At 36.7% G+C, this 20,120-nt stretch overlaps 1 protein-coding gene across 2 annotated transcripts in view; it reads right to left on the reverse strand.

The window, feature by feature from the left end:
* The window catches only part of VPS13B (vacuolar protein sorting 13 homolog B), a 427,213-nt gene that overhangs the window by 22,521 nt on the left and 384,572 nt on the right, over nucleotides 1–20,120 (reverse strand). For both annotated transcript variants that reach the window (XM_027717679.2, XM_027717677.2), the window contains exons 44-56: nucleotides 14,419–14,574; nucleotides 12,805–13,068; nucleotides 12,575–12,658; nucleotides 12,232–12,407; nucleotides 11,572–11,742; nucleotides 10,731–10,932; nucleotides 9,584–9,772; nucleotides 9,012–9,158; nucleotides 7,538–7,821; nucleotides 5,898–6,025; nucleotides 5,107–5,306; nucleotides 2,471–2,589; nucleotides 494–1,308 (exon numbers count right to left, since the gene is read on the reverse strand). In XM_027717679.2, coding sequence (XP_027573480.2) covers nucleotides 494–1,308; nucleotides 2,471–2,589; nucleotides 5,107–5,306; nucleotides 5,898–6,025; nucleotides 7,538–7,821; nucleotides 9,012–9,158; nucleotides 9,584–9,772; nucleotides 10,731–10,932; nucleotides 11,572–11,742; nucleotides 12,232–12,407; nucleotides 12,575–12,658; nucleotides 12,805–13,068; nucleotides 14,419–14,574 — 2,935 coding nt within the window. The remainder of the gene's footprint in view (nucleotides 1–493; nucleotides 1,309–2,470; nucleotides 2,590–5,106; nucleotides 5,307–5,897; nucleotides 6,026–7,537; nucleotides 7,822–9,011; nucleotides 9,159–9,583; nucleotides 9,773–10,730; nucleotides 10,933–11,571; nucleotides 11,743–12,231; nucleotides 12,408–12,574; nucleotides 12,659–12,804; nucleotides 13,069–14,418; nucleotides 14,575–20,120) is intronic.

Below are 20,120 nucleotides of genomic sequence, written 5' to 3' on the forward strand. Positions count from 1 at the left end.
ATTTGTGTACCAGTTTAGATTGAAGGTTGTATGAAGAAAGACGGAATCCTAATCATAAACTGCAGCCAAAAGGAGTTTTAACAACAAAACAACATACAGGGCTATAATTTACTTCTGAATGCAGAGCAACATGCTGAATAATTTGATTAAATGTAGTTTTGGGGATTTTATTTGAGGAACGTGGGTTGATTCTGACTAGTGCAATAATATAAAATGGCAAAACCTAAGCCAGCTAGAATACATTTTTATACTGTGTTCAGGGTTTCGTAAAGCCTTCAGGCGGCTGGCTAATATTTAGCACAACTTTGGAAATCTTCACTGGTGTATGCTTGGCCATTTTATTTCCCTTATGTTGTAGGCAGGACCTGAAAGGTGTCTGAAAATATCATTAAGCAATAATTGTATGGCTAACATCTAGGTTATTCAGTTTGAGAGACAATCACAGAATCCTCGTGCCTAATAAAAATGTTACATGTTAAGAAAAAGTACTGACCTGCTCTGAAAAGTGCTCCAGCAGCGTAATGCATGGCCAAGGCATGGACAAGTTGCCTGGCAGTGGTGAAGATGGGTCCCCGCTCAAACACAGAGAAGGAGAGAGGGGTGTGATCTGAGGCTATATACAGTTTCAATGAAGCATGAATACTGACAAGTAAATTTACAGGTTGTATTGTTAGTTTTCGTAGCTTCACGGGCTTAACTAAAGCTCTGGCATGCTCTCTCACTTGTTCAGGCACTATCAGGGTAGTATCTGAAGCATTCATGGATTTACAAGCAGTTTTGTTTTCTGGAAGATATGTATCAAACAAAGTCTTAATGTAGTAAACAAAGGTGTCTTCCACATACAGCCTAGCTGGTTTGAGTTCAAAGCTGAGGTCATTCACATGAAACATGAGATTCTCTTCCTCAGAAAAAGCAATGCAGAGTTTTATAAAGCAGTTTTCCTTATAGCTTTCCAAATCTTTGTTACAAACAATGAGGTTGTTCACTCTTGACCATTGCACAGTCTCATTTTTCTCTCCTTGGCACAGCAGGACTGCAAAGTGGAAATTAGATTTGCTGTACAACTGATTGTCCAGTTGCAAGTCTTCACAATACACTTGGAGACTATGAAATTGTGGGAGGCCTTCCATGGAGTCCCGCTGGAACTCCTGTGACAGGGAACTGGTGTCTGGGGCCATGTGGATGAAAACATTGTCTGCTGTGAGACGCAGAAGTTCAGATGATACTTTGTGGTTTGTAATATCATCACATGCAGCAAGACTTAACTGATTGATGAACATTTTCAGTGACAGGGTCTGCTCTTGACTTCTAGACAGGAGGGAGAAGAAATCTTGTTACTTCATGTATTTTGAGTCTATCTGGCATCTTGCTTTCTCAAAAAGCTATCAGGAGAGATGTTCTCTATAACACATGGGAAACTCATTGCGCAAGTCCCGTTAACGTTAATGGGATTTGGCAGTCTTAATCACCACAGCGGGTACCACCAAGGAGGCTTCTAAGAAAGGGGATAGTATACATCTATGCCAGGTTTTTCTTTCTTTTTTCTCAATCAGCAGAACAGTTTGGACACGAATGTCTCTATCTACACATTCCCTATTATATTTGCTACAGAGCCAGATATTAAAGCAGACAACAAATACAATTTTCTGATAATTCATATACAGCCTCAGATGTTCCAATATCTTCTGAGAGCCACTACTGAAGGGTATTATCATGGATAATTCATTTCATATCACATGCAGTGAGTGCCCTCCAATGAAGTCACGACAGCATTTTTATACTGATGGCATTGAGGGCCTCCCTCCACCAGCGCCCATTGCCAAATTTAACTAGCAAGTGGGCTATTCTGTACTGCTGATGACCAGTTTTTTGTGTGATTATTACTAAATTATAGGGAAAATACAAACAGTACAACAAATTTCATTCTAATTGTAACAGCATTACTGAAGGTCAGGCATTCTGCCTTTTAGAAATACGTAGTATTATAATGGCACTTAATAAAGCTGAGGACCAGGTTGTGGTATATTATGGAAGTGGGAAAATCTTCTAAAGAGTGTTATAATCAAGTACAATTGATTACTGATTGTAAGACTATTTCTACAGCCCTTGCACATCAAGTTTCCTTGGGAACTTGTAAGATTACAGATGGCAGGACCTGGCTAAACTGATGAATACACTCAAAATTAATTATGGTGGAATTTTTTTTGTTATGAACGTCTCAGGTCCTCTTTTTGTATCAGTCATCTAGTGTTTACTCTAAAGTGACATGACTTTTGATCTTAGATTGTCCTTTTTAACTGTGATATACAAAGCCATATGGTCTAAACATATGCCACAGAGCATGCAGCAGTATTAAACCAAACAAACAGTTAGGCCAAAGTTCCTAAGTTCAGTTAACACTTAGGAAGCTGACTGACCTCTCAGCACTGTTTGGCAATGCTCTTTATCATCTTTTATGTACTTTATATACCTGTTGAGGTTGATCTCGGCGGGTCCTGCTCTTCCTTCTGGGGCCAAGGTTATGACTATTGTTCCACAGTGATGGGCAATGTCCACATAAACACAGCCAAAGCCAGTTAAGAACACAATCTAGTGGAGAGAGGTAGAAACACATGGAATGTTACTGAAATTACTATTTTTAGTGTCACAAATTGAATTAATTCTATTAATGCCTTCCGGTTGAGATCTTTTACTCAAATCATGACACTATTTAGGAAAAAAGTCAGAATTCAATAATTCAGAAAATAACAGCTCTGATACTTTAAGTATTTCAGTTGTACAGTTGAAATTTTCACCTCATCCTTCAACTGCATAACTGAATACATTTTAATAAAAAAATTCTCCAGAAATAAGCACGATGTGCTGTGGAGGGGGGAGGTTATATGAGAAGAATAAACAGGAAGTTCTAATTTGTGATTTTGCAGTAAAAGGAAAGGCATATTTCTTGAGCTCTACAAAATTTCACTTTCTCCTTTAGAAAACAAACCCTTAACTAACACTGTGTTGCTATGGCCTAGCTCAGAGCTGGTTAGATGAATGCCTGATAGAATGATGTAAAACACATGAAGACTGAAAAATAAGTAACCTTTTGGATCCATGAAGACTTGCGTAACAACTAACCACGGAACATCTTTTTAGCCATCTAAACTGGTTTTGTGAGAACACCTTCACAAACAAGGTGCTGCCCCAAAGAAATGGCAAAAGTCTGTTGGAAAGCATAAAACTTCTAAAAAGGCAGGAAAACTGGGAACTTGACAACACATTCGTGTCTTGCTTCCAGATGTACAAACTTCCATTCTGAAGAAGTTGCTTTTAGGAACAAATATCCTACTTAATGAAATGATGTATTGTTTTTGGAGCTTAATTCTGCAATATTTCCATGCAAGTTTTGTGTTTTTACAGAATATAAAAGATTAAGGTATTTTACAATTTGGAAAACTCACAGCAGTCCTTAGAGGAAGCTGGCTTCTCTCTTCTTGTAGGGCTACAATCAGCACAATTGTTTACTAGATTGCAATAAGAGAAGCTATAATTTAAAGGCATGCAAACTCCAGGAATTAAACAAAGATAATGGGCTAGCACAGGTAAAATAAACAGCTGTTTGTCTTGAAGAATCTTTACTGCTGTTAACAAGTCACCAGAAACAAAACCAATTGGAAGTTTAGTAGGATCAGCACTTGAACTGATTCTTGTTAGACTATTTACAATAACCTTGTACAGATAATTAAATTTCATTCATCAAATTTCTTTCATATTCTTCCGAGAATTACATATAAGAGAATTTCTAATTTTGACATGGCAGTTTCAATCCTTTGCTTGTCTGGAAAGGATTTGTAATCCTGCATGGTGGAATTGGAGAAAAAAGGACATTTACTGAATTTTCAAAATACCCTTATTATCTGAAAAACTCATTGATCTCAAAGATTGGTCATTTTAACTTCAATTTCAGAAGATTTTGATGAGAAACACCTCGATTTTTAGTAAGGTATTAGTTTTAAGTAATTTTAATTTACTTTCTAATAGAAAGAGAAGTACCTATCTGTGACTGCATAGAAAGAGTACAAATTACTTAAAATCCTTTAAATCCCAGTTATTTCACAATCTGAACTGAACTGTATGGGATGCTAGTAGCATATTTTTTATTGACATCTATTTATAGTTTTCTAAGAGAAAGACAGACTGAGAAATCCTGGGGAAATTTTCTTCATGTAAACCCTAAAACTTCAATAACAGAAGGCTACGCTTTTTATTTGGAGAGCTCTTCAAGTAGACAATGATCCCCAAATGTTGTCTTAGCATCTAATTCCTTCTAGGAGCCAGATACTTATAAAGAACCCTGGTCTGGCATAACATTAATGACTGAAATTTGAAACCTCGCATTGCTTGACTGGCTTGCTGAATGGAACTGAACCACTTGCTATATAACATAACACTCAATAATCAAGAGCATTTTGTGATTGCTGCCCAGGGAAAACATCTGAAACTAGTATTTCTTTCAAAGAGTCAAGCAGTTTATGTTGATTCCATGTAAACTAATGACTTCAAAGATGGAAAAAATTCCCATCAAAAAGAATTACTCCAGTCAAGGAAGCTTTCATTTACCTCAAGACTGGGGGAAAATAGCAGAAGGAAATAAAAGCGGATTTTGTTTTGTTTTAGAAAGACATGAGTAGCTTCTGTGAAGACACAGAGGGAGAATGGCAGTGATGATTCCTACAAGATGTAAAGATAAAAATCTGTTATAATTAAGTTACCAAATAGAGGGATTTTCCTGCACCCTGTGGCATTCTTTGCTTACAGTGGCCAGAAAGTTTCTGGATTAATTTTTCTAGGAAACACCAGGTTAATTAAAAAGAAGTGAAAAAATTCAGCGTTAGAAGGTCTGTATTTCCAATCTAGCTATTTTTAAAAAGAGCCAGTGAAGAAGGCAGTCTGTATTCTAAAACTTCCACAGGAAGGGGCTGAGGCAGGAGAGTTCCAAAGACTTAAATAAAACCGCTAAAACCAACAGAAAGGAAATGCTTATTGCAGAGGAACAATGTACTGTGCAGGTCAGGAAGACAACCATTTATGCTGTGAACTAGGAAATAGTTTATAATGATTTACTTGTGTTCCTTGATTGTTGATGTCCACAACATCACTCCATTCATTTACTGATTCATCAGATGACATCACTTTCAGAAGAATACTGGGCAATAAATCTCTTGTTTTGCAATCTGGATAGCTGGAGAGTTGATGGTAAAGTTCATGATGAACCGAACACTCAGCTGGAATCTTTCTACAATAAACTTCAAACTTTGGCGTATCTGAAATTTTATAAAATATGCAAGATTAGCACTTTCTAAAACACATGTGAAATCAAAACTCACTGATGCTTACAGAAATGAAAAAGTTTCTGTCTGAAATATTACTAAGAAATAAAAGTATTGCTTTTCTATTGGTTGGAATACTGTATGTTTGGGTTTTTCCTTTTTTTTTTAAATTTAATTAAGTTTTACATAAATAATGTTCCACTGATCATTACTTTAACATACTCAAACTGGAATTTTGACAATGTGTTTTTTGTTACATTTGTAAATCTGAGAAAATATAATTGTTCCATGGGATTGAATTGATGTCAACAAAACTCTACTGCCTATGAGCTTCCTACAGGTGAGTCACCTTGACAGCTGGAATCAGAGAGACCCAAAAGCCTGGAGACATTTAAGTTCATATTCCTGACTTCACAATTAGCTCCAATAGCTTCCAGAGTCTCTCACTTTGAGACAGACCTTTATGAGGGCATCAAGTTCTTGTTATAACCAAAACACATATTGAACTCAATTTTGTACTGGAGATCCAGTAAAATAATTTATACTACAACAGTGCGCTGTTTCTAATTATTGCACAGTACCTACCTTTGAAATTCTCTTTTACAAGCAGTGTAATGGAGCACCTGTTGTGTATAATTATACGAGGACTGGGATCTTCTGTAAGTGTTAGGTACGTCACGCCAAGATGCTCTTGATAAGTCAGTGCTATAGCTCTAAAACAGATATATTGGATTTTGCATGTTTTGGATGAAATGTTTACGTATTATTACTCTGAACAATTAAAAACATTCAAAACTAGCATCTGTAAGATTCTTTATAATCACGCTCCAATTCCATAGATATTTATCTATATTTAGGCAAGTACATATCTCCACTTCAACGGAACAACACATGGAAATAGCCTAAAACACGTTAGAGCAGAAATCTCTAACTAGAGACTACTCATGAGTTAAATTGAACACGTATGTCTGCAAGATGAGAGTCTTAGCCAGCAGAGATTTATATTAAATTAAAACCAGGAGATTGTAGGTCCAAATTTTCAACATAAATCTTTAAAATTTTCCAGAAGAATTTGCATGGATACTTCTCTGATACACATTGAAGATATTTGAACAAATACATAAATCTGTAACTGACTGTTCCCCTGGAATGATCCACAATGCTATCGCTGTTTTAAATGTCGATGTTATGGATCATTAGCACATCAATTTCCAAAATGAAAATAAATTAATTTAGTTCTACTCATTAGCTACATAAAACATCTTCATGCATAAAGATAAATCTTTTTCTTATGCAAATTCATTGGTTATTTCTAAAAAGCTTCACTTCATAGTGATTTTAAAAATCACTGAACAGCCTGAAAATTTGATTAGGAATATGAGATTCTCTATGCCTGTTATTATAAGGAATCCTTTCCTTGTTCTTTCTATTAAATTTTTTTAAAATCTGAAGTCATTTTGAGAATCTTTAGTATCCACGACATATCTTAGACTCTACAGAGGAACTGTATGAGGGTTGGAATGATATCAAGCACTTCAGGCGAGAGAAAGATCACAACACTGCTAATATATACTGACTTAGCTTCTCTAATTTCAGTAGATTGTTTCTTGTTTGTGCCAGTATAAGAATGAATAGATTCAGATATCAGGTCTGAGAACTGAAGCTGGGCACATGACAAGTCATTGGACTATTATTTTTAACTAGCTGGATGCATTTGTTTGTAAGTAGAATGCACATTTGGACAGTTCAAGGTTTAAAACTTGGAAATCTTTCTTTGCTGCAATCTCAAAATAGTTTCATCCCTTTTCTGCTTTATCCACTTATTATGCTTACAAAAATACATGTTTACCTTTTATAAACAAAATTTAAATTTTTGTACTGTCACAAGTCCTCAAACACTTAAATTGTTACCCACAAATTAAAAAAGACCACAATCCTCAATAAAAACTTTTCATGCTCTTATTTGGCATGCACATAAAAAAATAGCAGACCATATATTATAAAAATTGTACAACTTGTACACAGTCATAACATTAAACCATTTACAATAAAAGCATCAAAACCATCAGAAGATAACAATTTTTAAATTAAAGTAAGACTTGCCTTTACATATGGGGGGCATGTGTTACTCTGACTTTTGCATTAATCTCTTACGGTTTCTTACTAGCTGAGGGTTTATAGCAACAAGGGAAGTTCATTATTCATGACTGCTCAGTGTACAGTACCTGGTACAAAATCCACTTTCACTGCAAACCCCCAGGGGCACCGCCACGCTCTGTCTGGCAAACTCTGGTTTGATGACAGCGGGAAGGCTCCACAGGTCCCAGCTCCCAGCACAGCCCCCTGGGCTGAAACTCAGCAGCACACGCTTTTCGGTAAGAGGCTCCCCTCCCATTAGGGGACTGGTGTCCGACATCAGGTCCCAGCAGGGAACAGCACTCAGTGCCTCACTAGGAGGTGCCCCAGCCGGACCGATGCTGAACACTGTACTGTCAGGTGAGTGGAAGTCCTGGAAAGCAAAAAAATGATGGTAGCATGGCACACGGGCTCCTAACAGGAATTTTCTTCATGTTGATTTTGCACAGAACACTCAGTGACCACAACTAACTAAAGGTTGCAGGAAGTCCATTGCATCAGGGGCTATTTGGCTGAACACAGAAGATATCTGGGGGGCCTAAGCAACCTCATCTAGTGGCAGATGTCCCTGACCGTGGCAGGGAGATTGGATCTAGATGGTCTTTAAGGTCCTTTCCAACCCAAGCCTTTTAATGATTCTCTAATCTATGATCTACAGTCTGCTCTCAGTTGCACAACATAGCTCTACCAAAAGCAAATTACATTGCTGTAACATAACTGTGAGAAGAAAATCCATTTATAGTTATAAAACTAAGAATGGATTTTAGCCTCAAAATTCTTCCAACTCCCCATCCCATAAGACTGCCACAAACTGTGTGATGCATAACTGTAGACACTGATGTGAAGAAAATTAATGCAGAAGGAAAACAACACAGAAATAGCGAACTTTAAAAATTTGATCTGCCAACTCCTCTAGTAATTTTGACCCTGAGAATTCTTTCCACATATTTTACTATAAATGTAACCTTCAATAAATATGTATAAATGGTTGATTAAAATATATTGACCATGCATAAATTTTGATTCGTGCAAGCTAGTCCTTAAATATACTGTGAGATTATTAGAAAACTGATATTCACAATTTGATGCAGTTTGCTGAAATACATAAACTTTGGGCACGTCTCTAGTTCTGCAGCTTTGTTCAGATAACTGGAATCTTCCCAAAAGGATAACAAAAAGGTTTCAGCCTGCCAGGCCAATATACCTCTTTTACATGCAAACTCAGTAAAAATTCTGAGAACAATTTCAACAGCTACTATGGATTATGCTGACTATTTTACAGAAATGGCCATTAGTGCCTGAACAGATGGAGAACAGGCAGAACTAATTCTGTAATGTGCAAGAATCTGCTGCTTTCCACAGATTTCTGATCCCAGTTAATTACTGGAGTTGAATTTACCCAGTATTCTGTATTTTAAACGATATAAATTACTTTATCATCATTATTATGTCTAAAGATTTCTGTTCAAGTCCTGCTTTATGCAGCTGATTTAAATACAGATACAGATCTAAATAACCATGTTCAGTAGATGAGAAACAAAAACAGCATCTGCAGTGCTTTACCTCTTCTCCTGAGTGGGGTTTGGAAATAGAAAGCTGTGGCCTATAATAGATTTGATATGATGTATCATTGATTATTGTTGTCTTATCTTCTATCTGTAGAATTTGTATACCTTGTCGAACCATGGAAGAAATGCAGAACTGACACAACTGTAAGATAATAAAAATCATGATGAGGTCACACAAACCCACAAAAGGTACTGAAATGTAGCAATAGAACTGCCATTTTCTTTTTAACTGTTGAAATGCTGCCTATATTCATGCACTTCATAACTGGAGCCACACCATGTACTTTTGAAGTCGCATCTGTCAATATTTTCCAAACAAAATTGAGAATTAATTCTTTTTGCAGAAAATTATTACCTTGTATTATCTTGATGACTTGCACAGTATGTTTTTGGTGATCTAATTCTTTAAATTATGTTCCATACATTGTTTATACTCTCATTATGTTGGACATATATTAACATAATTAGGGAGGAGTTTTCACACTGCATACATTTGATTGTTTTCATTTTCTATCTGACTTTGTTTTTAAATGATAAAGTTACAAACCATGAAAATTTTGTTCTAACCTTTTGATGACCTGGAAAAGCACCAAGTTTTATTTCAGCTTCAACTAAACCTTCTTCATCCAATGTTACTACTTCCCCATTATCAGCATCCTTCCATTTTGGGGAGGTCACATTATGAACCAGTTTAATTGCCACTGATTTGTGCACAGTATTAGTGTTTGCCCAGTATATTCCAACCTGAAAAGCTTCCTGCAAGTGAAAAATGAGCAATTATTAGTTGTTGACAATTTGAATCACAAGAGTTAAACACAGTCTTCAGTACGCAGTCAATCTAAATCCCTACCTTTCCCCTCTGATTCTTTCTATGTGGTACAAGGGTAGATGAAACCTCCATGCAAATAAGGGACTGATCTTCACAGGGGAATTAAGCACATAGTCTACACTGAGATGAGTTACTAGGCAGACCTTTTGTTTATTAACGAGGGGAAAAAAGATGACAAAATAAACAGGAAGTATCAGATTGTTCAATTGCAATTGACAAGATGCTGTGTCAATTCTTTTAAGTATTTCAAAACTAAAAAAGAACGTGCATGGCCAAGCTAAGGTATGTAAGAAGATCCATTACATAAAACTCTGAAATCAGGAAGGCAGGCATCCTAAAGAATCTTCCTTGATAGTAGTTCATCCGATGTCATTATCAAACTTTACTTGGTAACATAAGAGCTATGAAATAACTTGACATAAAATGCTCTCAAACCAAACATTCCTTCTGGGCTGTCGGCTTTGCTACTGTGGTCAACACACTTCCCAAGTGACAGGCTGGCACAGAAGCCAAAGTCTTTATTTGGCCTTTATAGCAATTTTCTTGGGCTATTACATTGTAGACTTTTTGCCCGAATTGCAAGTAAGGAAAGAAGGCTGCTATAATGGCATGAAGGTCTTCTGCCTACAGTGTCTTACAGACAATTTTTAACTATGCATCTTTAAGACATATTGTTTTTCAAACATTGCTATCAAGTATGGTGTGTCACTCTCTCGGTGACTCAGTCAGCGTGGCAAACTCCTATTGTTACTGCTATTCCTCAACACATGATTAACAAACAAACAGACACAGCGATGAAAGTGGGGATCATCTGGAGTAACAACCGTTCTTCAGAATCAGCATGTTTAGCAGAACTGTGCCTGTTAATGTGAACGACAAAGTTACCTCAAAGTTGGGAGGTATAATTACTTTCCCAGTAGGTACTTGAAGAACAATCTTCTCTCCTTCAAACAGCCAGAGGTCCCACCTGGACTGATTGATAAGCAAAGCCCAGGGCAGGAGTTCTATCAGCAGAGTTTTAACACACGGTTTCCACACTGACAGCTTTACCCGCATTGGGCTATCCCACTGGGAGAGTTGCTCATTGCTGTTCAAAAGCAAATAAACAAAAACATAAAAGAATAATGAATTCAAGATTACAAATTATAAGCTCTTATTTTTCAGAAATTTGTCAGGTTTTTCTGGTTTTGAAATAGAAAAACTATGTCCTCTTACCTTGTCATCCTGGAACTGAGATGATCTAACTACATGTAGGCTATAAAGGCATATTTTCAACTGCATAAGCTAAACTTAAATTTAGTCAATTAATAAATGTCTTAACAGAATCACCGTTATTCTTCAGAACTAACCCTGTGACTTCTGTAGTCATAAAATCACATTTCCTTTCTTCCCTAACAACTGCTTCTACAGCAACTCCCTGTTTCTGTACTGAAACACACAGCAGCTGAATAAACAACAACCTCTAGAGCTGCAGTAAAGAAAGTGCATTCATAAAAAAAAGTCCAGTTTTTTAAATATCCTTACTGATGCAATCTTCTCAGTGTAAACAAGGGCAGCCCATAGGTTGACCTCATTTTTTTCCCACCTGCCACAGATTCTTCAGCGTACGTACAGGAATCATGTAATTACTGAAAATATATTTAATGTTGATGACATATATAATGTGATTTTAGTTTATTTGGAAAGGCAATGCAAGAACCATGAAGAAGGTTAAGGAAGGAATTACCTGTCTGAATCTTTCCTATTATAGGGCCATGCAGGCTGGGGAGGATTAGCAGTGCCATAGAACTCGGACAGTACTTGGCTGACATTGCCACCTGGATGGGATTTAGTTGCTATCTGTTTAATTAGTGAGGTCGAGATTGGGACTGCACATTCTGATGGATCATCTTCTTCCCTGTTGTTGAAAACAGATTCAGTCACTTACACAACAAGATCAAGCATTAGCAGCACTAACATTTTCTCTAATGAAGCTTCCCGAATATACTCTGAGCAGGAACACTCTCAACATAATCATGGATGAATCAAGTTACAACGTCTAACAAGTTCCTGTGCAGTTCCTGACACGCATGGATTTGTTATGACAATGTAATGACCTTTGTGTCTGAGACCCTAGAAACTCTTCAGTATTCTCAAAAACATTTCAAGATCATTCAGGAATTTATATTTTAAAACAGAAGTACATGGACTGCTTAACCAAACAAATGCCAGTGTGCTTAGCATAGTTATACCAAATTTAATATTTCATTTCAGGCCACATATGCTTGTTCTTTTTATCCCCTCTGCAATTGCCATACTCTTGGAAAAAATGCAGCAGAAGTTAAAGTGTAAATTATTCCTTCTTTTCCATACAAATGAACTGTTTCAAGGAAAGCAAGTGTTTTACCTGGCTTGAAATGTCAGGTGGTGCGTAAGATCAGGTTCTATATTTTGCAGTACTTTCTCCTGTCCTTTCCCTGGAATCACTTGTGTTTCATTCAGTCCCAGACTTCTTTTCTCTAAATGTATAATAATTGGGTCTGGAAGATGGCTCCTTACAATGAAAAGAGGGCTGAAAACAATCTACAAAAAGAACAGAATACACCAATTTAAGTCTAATTTTATTTCAGTATTAGAACTGTTCAAACAAACTATTAATAAATATTTACAGTGGGTCATTCTGCCGTTAATTTATTATATGACATGTCAGGCATAAATATTTAGATTTCAGAGACATTAAATGTACTTACTAATCGTTGTTGCACATGCGAGTTGGGCTCTAAAGTCAAAATTGTGCACCACACATATGTAATTGAATTCTTCGAAGATGGTACCTGTATGCAGAGAGATCGGCATTACACATTATTTCACGATGATAATGTTCAATATTTATTATATCAAATACAAGTCTAAATGCAAAGTCCCCAGTTCTCTCAGACATTTTTAATGCTATATTCCATATACCCATTTCTAGTCATACCTGAATGACAGTGCTGTGTTCTGTATGTTTAGAACTTAGACAGACATCTCGGGACCAGTCTTCATCTCCTGTAGATTTCACACTCAGCTCAGTGAGCTCATTGTTTTCTAGGATATACGAAGGCAATTTCTGCTTGGCTGCAAGGCAGTTGATGTGTTCTTTAACAACGGCCTGTCCATCTTGACTAATGTAATGCTGAACCACTTTCAGTTCAATACTTTCAGAGAGGTAACTACAGACTGTCTGTCTGCCACAGATTAGGATCTAAAACACACAAAAAATACAGCACATATATAAATAATTGTGAAAAAAAAAGGTAAAAATTGAATTAGAGTGTGAAAACCTGTAGAAGAGTAATCTCTCTGCTTTAGGTTTTCCCAAGCACTGCTGAAGGCAGTGAATGGTAAAACATTATTTTTATTGGCCAAATGTACATGCAATTTCATAGAAACCTAGGTAGTAAAATGCTTGAAATATTGCTAAGGCCATATCTGGGCTTGAAAGAAACATGTAACATATCCACTTTCCTTCCCACTGAATGCAGCAGTACTGCCCATGGCTAACATAGTTCTGCTTTGGATTTTAAGAGTTCTGTGATGGTCTCTGATTGCTGAGACCTCTCTGAGCAGTTACAGTGATGTAATTCAGAAGAAAGGTTTCTACTGACACCTCACATTCCCATCACAAGCCAATGATCCAGGCCTTTCACAGTATGTCTGCTGTTTTAAAGCTTATAATTTCATTAAATGGCAATAACATATTTCTATATTTAAGTGCATCCACCTAGAAAATGACCAAATTAGACTTGGCGTTGTTGCTGTCCATCATGCCTGAATTGTTCATCATAGAACACACATCTGACTTTTTCTAAGCTATACCAGGGAACATCATTCCACGTGTATCTCTGCTACAGCCATCACCATTTGTTTTTCATTAATGAGGGCACACACCATAGCTACAACCTACCAAATAAAATTTAAGCAGGGCTTTCAGTGACGCCAGGCACGGTTCTTGTCTGATCAGCTGTATTGCTGTTGTGCAACGTGAGGCGCTCTGCCATATCCATGAGCTGAATGTGTTATGTTCACCACATGCTCTGGCTTCTGCCAATGCAGGCAGAGCAACTGCAGTGTTATTACAGATCTCTTTACAAAGATAGTATGTGAAAAGTTATTGCACAGCAGCTCATTTTCAAATGTTAATTTGGTCATTACTTCTTTCTCTTTAAAAAATATGAAGGCCTGAATTACAACCCAGAATGTATTTTAAAACATAAGAACAGTTTCTTTAAAAATAAAATAATCTGTTTCTCAAGAGCTTAAGGCATGCAAGAGATTGTGTAATTTAGCACTGTCAGAATTTACAAACCACGCAAAGGGATGTTTACTGGAACATATAAAATATGTGTTGGCAATTGAGCTTTTAAATGCTAAGATCCACACCAAAGTGAAGAAAAGAGTTGTAAAAACTTCCAAAAATGGCCCCAGAAGACTGCTATACTTGTTTTTTTGCAGATCCCAGTAGGAGAGAATAAATAACAAAGTGACTGATTCGTGAATAGGTAACAGTTTAAATTACTCATGTTATTTTTTCCAAACTGAATCAAATCCTTACTTGCTTCTGCACTCCGCTGAGCTGCTGAACCTTGATAATAAGTGATGCTGTCCGGCCCTTGTACTGAATGGTACGAATGAAGGTCCCTGTATTGTCCACACTGAATGGTTCAGACCACCGCCAGTTTCCCCAGCCTTCAATACAGATGTGTAACAGCTGAAAAGAAAGAAATTATTACTTCAATACATAACTGGGAAAAAAAAGTGCCTTGCAGTAGGATATGGATTCCCATGACAGAGAAATGTTCGTGGTTTTAAAACTAAGCAAAACTAAGCACACTAGTTGTCTGAATGATCCACTCAGTCTGTGATTCTGTGATTTCAGATACAATCAGAAGAAACAACAGTACCCTAAAATGGCTCTGAATCCTGTATTTCGATAAATTACCTGATTTAACAGTGTATTTAGAACTGAGGCACACAACTGTTCAGAAAAAAAGGGTAAGTAGAGAGCATAAAACAGGAAATAAGAGATTTTCTTTACTGCCCTTGAAATTGTTCTAGAAATCCACTCTATTACCGGCGAGGTGATACAGAACACAGGTCCAGGCCAGATTATTGGCCTTCACAATAAGACAGAAAATTACAAATACCCTTCCCTTCAAAATAAAGAAGGACTTACATAGCTTGCATATATGTGTGTTAAATGGAGAACATGGCATATTGCTGAGAGATGGGAAACATTTCATTTCTTACTCAAATGTGGTGGTAAGTTCAAGCTTGACTGCATAAGAAGAAATTTAACTGCATAATTATACTCCCTGTGTGATTTATTCCGGAAAAGGAGTGGCTTTTTTCCAGTTTAATCTAAATCACTTCCAGAGCAATATAGTCTTTCATCATCTGAAGAGCCTTTCATCCATTTACCCACCATACGCACTTACCTCTGTCCCATGGAGATTCTTTAAGCCAGAGTAGTGAAAATTGGTACTGTTCCATGTAGGTCAATGAAGTTATATAAATTTACACCAGCTGAAGATCTGGCTATTTAGCTCTGTATAGATCTTTTGTGGCTGTGCAAACTTAAGGATATGAGTTATATATAAGGGATCAAAGCAATAAGCATTCTGGGTAAAATTTATTCTTTGCAGAGGGCCAGCATAGAGCCTAAGCATCACTTAAGTTGTTTAAAACAGTCATATAAAGGACTTGTGGGAATTCTTTCTTGGGGGTTGAATTTCACTCTGATTTTGGACATCTGTCATTAATTAATTTAAGTAATTGAGAACAGGATCAGGCCCAAAGTTTGATTATTTACACTAGCAAAAATTGAAACTTGTAAATAGTGTGTTCTTCCCTGATTTGTTTCCAGAAGGAGAGCACTGGCCATGGGTCTGGCCAGTCGGACTTTGTGAAGGGCTGGATGTTGGGGGTTTTTTCATTGTTTTAAGAAACAACCACAGCAACAACTTTCAAAGACATTACAACTCAGTAGCCTGTTTGCAATTTGTGGTATCCTCAGCACAAGTTACACACAGAACAATAACATCCATTCAGTGGGTGGCTTTTGAATTCGCAAGAGTGATGACTTTCGTATTCAGATTCAAATGAGTTTTATGCTGGAAGCACAAAGGCTAATATGTGCCTGTGTGCGCAAGGGCAGGCATCTGGATATGCTCATGCGTGGGCTCAGCTTTATATTCAAGGTTATGTTGAAGGAAGTTACACACTAGGACAGTCAAACTCATAAACAAACACCTCACTTTGATTCTTAAGTATTAGTTACAGAAAAGGAAAAAGAAAACAAAAGAAAAAAATCCAACTGCAGTGGCTGGAATCCATTCAGCTTCTTACAGAGGCAGCTGGGAATAAATCTCATCACATATGAAAATTAAGAGAAACAAGAAAACTGTTTACTTTGGAGAGACCAGTAGCTGGAAATGACAGCCAAATAACGAGAAAAGGTACTTAAGTGGTCAGTCTTAGCTAGAAGGCACACAAAATACGGTATGCTCCAAAGATAGATGTCATGTAAATGCTATAATTTACGATTAGTAATTGTATGTAGCTCCAACATTAGGATGTCTCCCATCCTGTATAAACAGCTTTGCTCATGAGCTGAATGTTCCCAAGAAACACAGTCAGCTTTCCCTGAGCAGTCATTAGCTCCCAAATGCTGCCTTTCTAATTTTCTTTGTAGCACAACGATTAGTCTGCATTTAACTTCACAGCTCGGAAAGAAAAATAAAAAAGAGCTATTATCACATATTGGCAATTTCTTATATTATAAACATACTATTTGTATACTGGCAAATGCAAAGGAAACAGCCTTTATAATTTATTTTAAAGATATCTAATATATTTGTATTAATGATATAACAGTATAAGAATTAGGTAATGTGTAAGCTTACTTTTGAGCCAAGAAACAGCATTCCATGAAAATGCAAAGGGATCTCTGGATGATTAAGTTATTTAAATGTGAGACTTCTGGAAAATGTGGCTAGAAACAATCAGCAAATGACACTAACTGATACAGAGATATACAGCATGAAATAAAAATGGAAGTGATTTTAGAGAATTAAGTAATCAGGCATTAACATTATTTTAGCAGAAGATGTCGTAATAGGTGGTGTCAGATACTCAACAAGGCAGACCTCTAATGTTATAAAACTGACCTAGTACTACAGATTCACAGTAATTGCCATGCAATTCCCTTTCATTTATCAAGCTTTATGCTAATTCTAAGAATTTATTAGACACTGTTCAAAAAAAGTTCAACAAGTATAGCTAGGTATGGGACATATATTAGGAGAAAAGAGGTCATTGCATAAAGGTACAAAAACATTTCAATGGACTTCAAAAGCATTCGAACAAATACAGTGAAAAGTGGAAATTTGTAGTTGAGAGAGAACTTAGACTATCTATTGTATCTGTGACGATAGGCACTCATTCATTTACCACATCTCTTCACAGATTATTTCTATGTGCTCCTCAAAATTTACTTAACTTTTCCACTAGATGTGTGAGTCAAGGATACAATCTGAGTAAATAAAGCTGAGTGTCATATGACAAGGCATGAAGACTAAAATGGGGATTAAAAATGAGACTAAGAATGGAGCCTGTTCAGAAAAGGCAGCAATTTCCAGCTGTGTAAGTAATCTAAAGCTTGAGCCCTCAAAATGCTTAGTGATGCAAATTTGATTTCCACTTTGCTTGTACACCCACCAAAGTCAACTTGGTTTCACCAAGGTTCTTTACTTAGATTGTATCTGTCTTGTTTTGCTTGTATTGCTCTGAACTCTGAGAGACCGGGAGGAATCAAATTAGGACCCGATTAATGGTGTGAAGGCAGTTCTTATTTTAAAAGATAGAAGATAGTAAAATAAACGCTGTGATAACACAGAAGCATGGAGGAAATGTTGCCCTGGAAATGCGAGCTGAATTCTAAGACTTGAAGCTAAAGCACTTTTTAATTGAAAAATTAAAGGAGAAGCTTGACTGGTATTTTTCTGCTATGTTTTCAGGATACAAGGTGGCTCTTGACTAGGGTTGGGATTTACAACAATAAAACCAACTGGTATTTGGGTAAACAGTGAATGAAATGTTCATTCTGCACATTATCAGCTGCAGTGGCCACCAAAACAGCTTGAATTTCACTTTGGCTTCATTTTCTCATGGGACCAGTCCTATGCCATCAGTCCTTGTAAGACAGAAGGCCAGTATAGAGCATGGGAGAAGGCAGTTTCCATCACCCCCATTTTGTTTGTTTGTTTATAAACTGTAACTTGGTCACATTCTCATTGAAATAACTGCCCAAATCAACAGAGGAACTGATTTTCACCCACTACATCTGCTGCTTCTAGTTAAAAGACGGTGAAAAGTGAAAATGGACTGTTATTGTAACACTGTGAGGAAACTGCAGAAAGGTTTGAGAGCTGCTACTTCTGAAAACTTCTATGTGACATTATGTTTTGCATAGAAAACAAAAGAATGAACTTAAATCCATCACTCTTTGCTTCTTCAGAGGACTCTGCTGAAGTTTGTGCGGGGAAAACAACTAGTAATAACTAGCCTGTTATAGACAATTTGTGCTGTCTATTCACAAGCAAACAATCTGCAGAATACAGTCAGGGGACTCTCACATGAAGAGCTGGTTTTTACATTTGCTGTGATCCCTAGTGGGACCCTCCAACTGCCTACTGTCTTGCAAGACAGAATTCCTTAACTCTGAGTAAATTGCTAGGAAGATCTGATCTCTTCTAACTTCAGAGTTTCACCCTATGTATCATATGCTCCAGTTCTTCTCCTAAAAAACACAGCTGTCTTGGAGACAAACATGACTTTTGACATAACTGGGGCCCATCCCACAAAGCAATGTGAAGATCAAGATAAGGAGTGCAGACTCGATCCAATAATGACCTAGGAGCCAGTGTTGTCTGTACAGCACAGGAGTGATGTAGCTTCTCTTCCTTTTTAATGACATCTAACAGACCTCTATCTTTCATTAAAATCTGCAAAAGGAACTCACGAAGTCTGGCAGCTTTAGCTACAGTTGCTTAAAGCCTCAAATGCCATCAGTTTTGGACCTACCTCAACTCTGAAAGGAACTATATGTTGGGGGTGTCTTATCCCTAAGGAAGGTCAAAACCTCATGAAATCTGAGGAAAATGTGGGGGGATGGAGAGGAATAGAAGAGTGAGCATTGGACCTCAGACTTATTACTGAAATATTAGCCAAACTAGTGAGACCTGCAGTATTCAGAATGAAAGCTAAAAGGGAAAGGTTAGGTTCCTGAAATGTAGAGGATCTGGGCAGGAAAAAACCAGAGGAAGCAAGAAGCTTTAAGTTAAGCAAAACAGTTGGAGGGACACCATCAAGAGCTGAAAAATCCAAATCTTTGGTGTGCTCTCGCTGTTTTTGTAACATGAAAAAGTTGAACAATTTTTAATTATAGACTATAGTAGCTTCATTAATATTAATTCTAAATGTAAATAAAGCATTATATAACTATCTTCTAATACAAAAAATAACTTATTTTAGGTATATATATTTGTGTTAAATAGTTTAAATGGGCAATTACTGCATCTCTATGTTTAATTAGCAAAAGAAAAATGGAGAATTTTATTGATGTGATTGTAAAAGAAATACAATCCTTTTAAAACTATTTATTTTCATTTAACTGAACTGCCTTGCCATACTAAAAAAACATTTTGCAGAGGTTAAATAAAGTATTTCATGGCAACCGCTGCTTCTTAGTGCCTGTGTAACAAGAAACATGAGCCAGCCGAAGTTGTGCAAGTTGGTTTTCCTTCCCAGTAAGAGAATGTGGTATCTAAGACCTTGTCCTAACTCATTTTATCCCCAAGAGTAAGTCAAGTAAGTCAAGTATGAACTAATGCCTGGAGGGAAGTCCCTGACTCCAGAAGTATGGATTATTTCACATTTATCTTACAATCGGCTCTCAGAGTTCTTAAAATTCACTAACTTGGCAAGTCAGGAATTATCATGAGAAATGAAATAATTTCATAACTATGAAGTCATCTAGCATTCCATGAATATGACACTGGGAGGGTTTGTCCATGCTTGGGCATTATTCTGACCTTTGGATAATAAACTGTTAGATAGTTTTCCATGGAAACAATTAGAAAAGTGCCACAGCATAACAGGGACAACCTGATGTCTTGATTGAGTTATTTTCATTTCAAGGATTTGTATTAATCACTGAAAAAATGTACATGACAACATTTGTAATAATATTTAAAC

Source organism: Pipra filicauda, unplaced genomic scaffold, assembly GCF_003945595.2.
Source record: "Pipra filicauda isolate LSUMZ 115617 unplaced genomic scaffold, ASM394559v2 scaffold110_size2237424_pilon, whole genome shotgun sequence".
NCBI lineage: Eukaryota > Metazoa > Chordata > Aves > Passeriformes > Pipridae > Pipra > Pipra filicauda.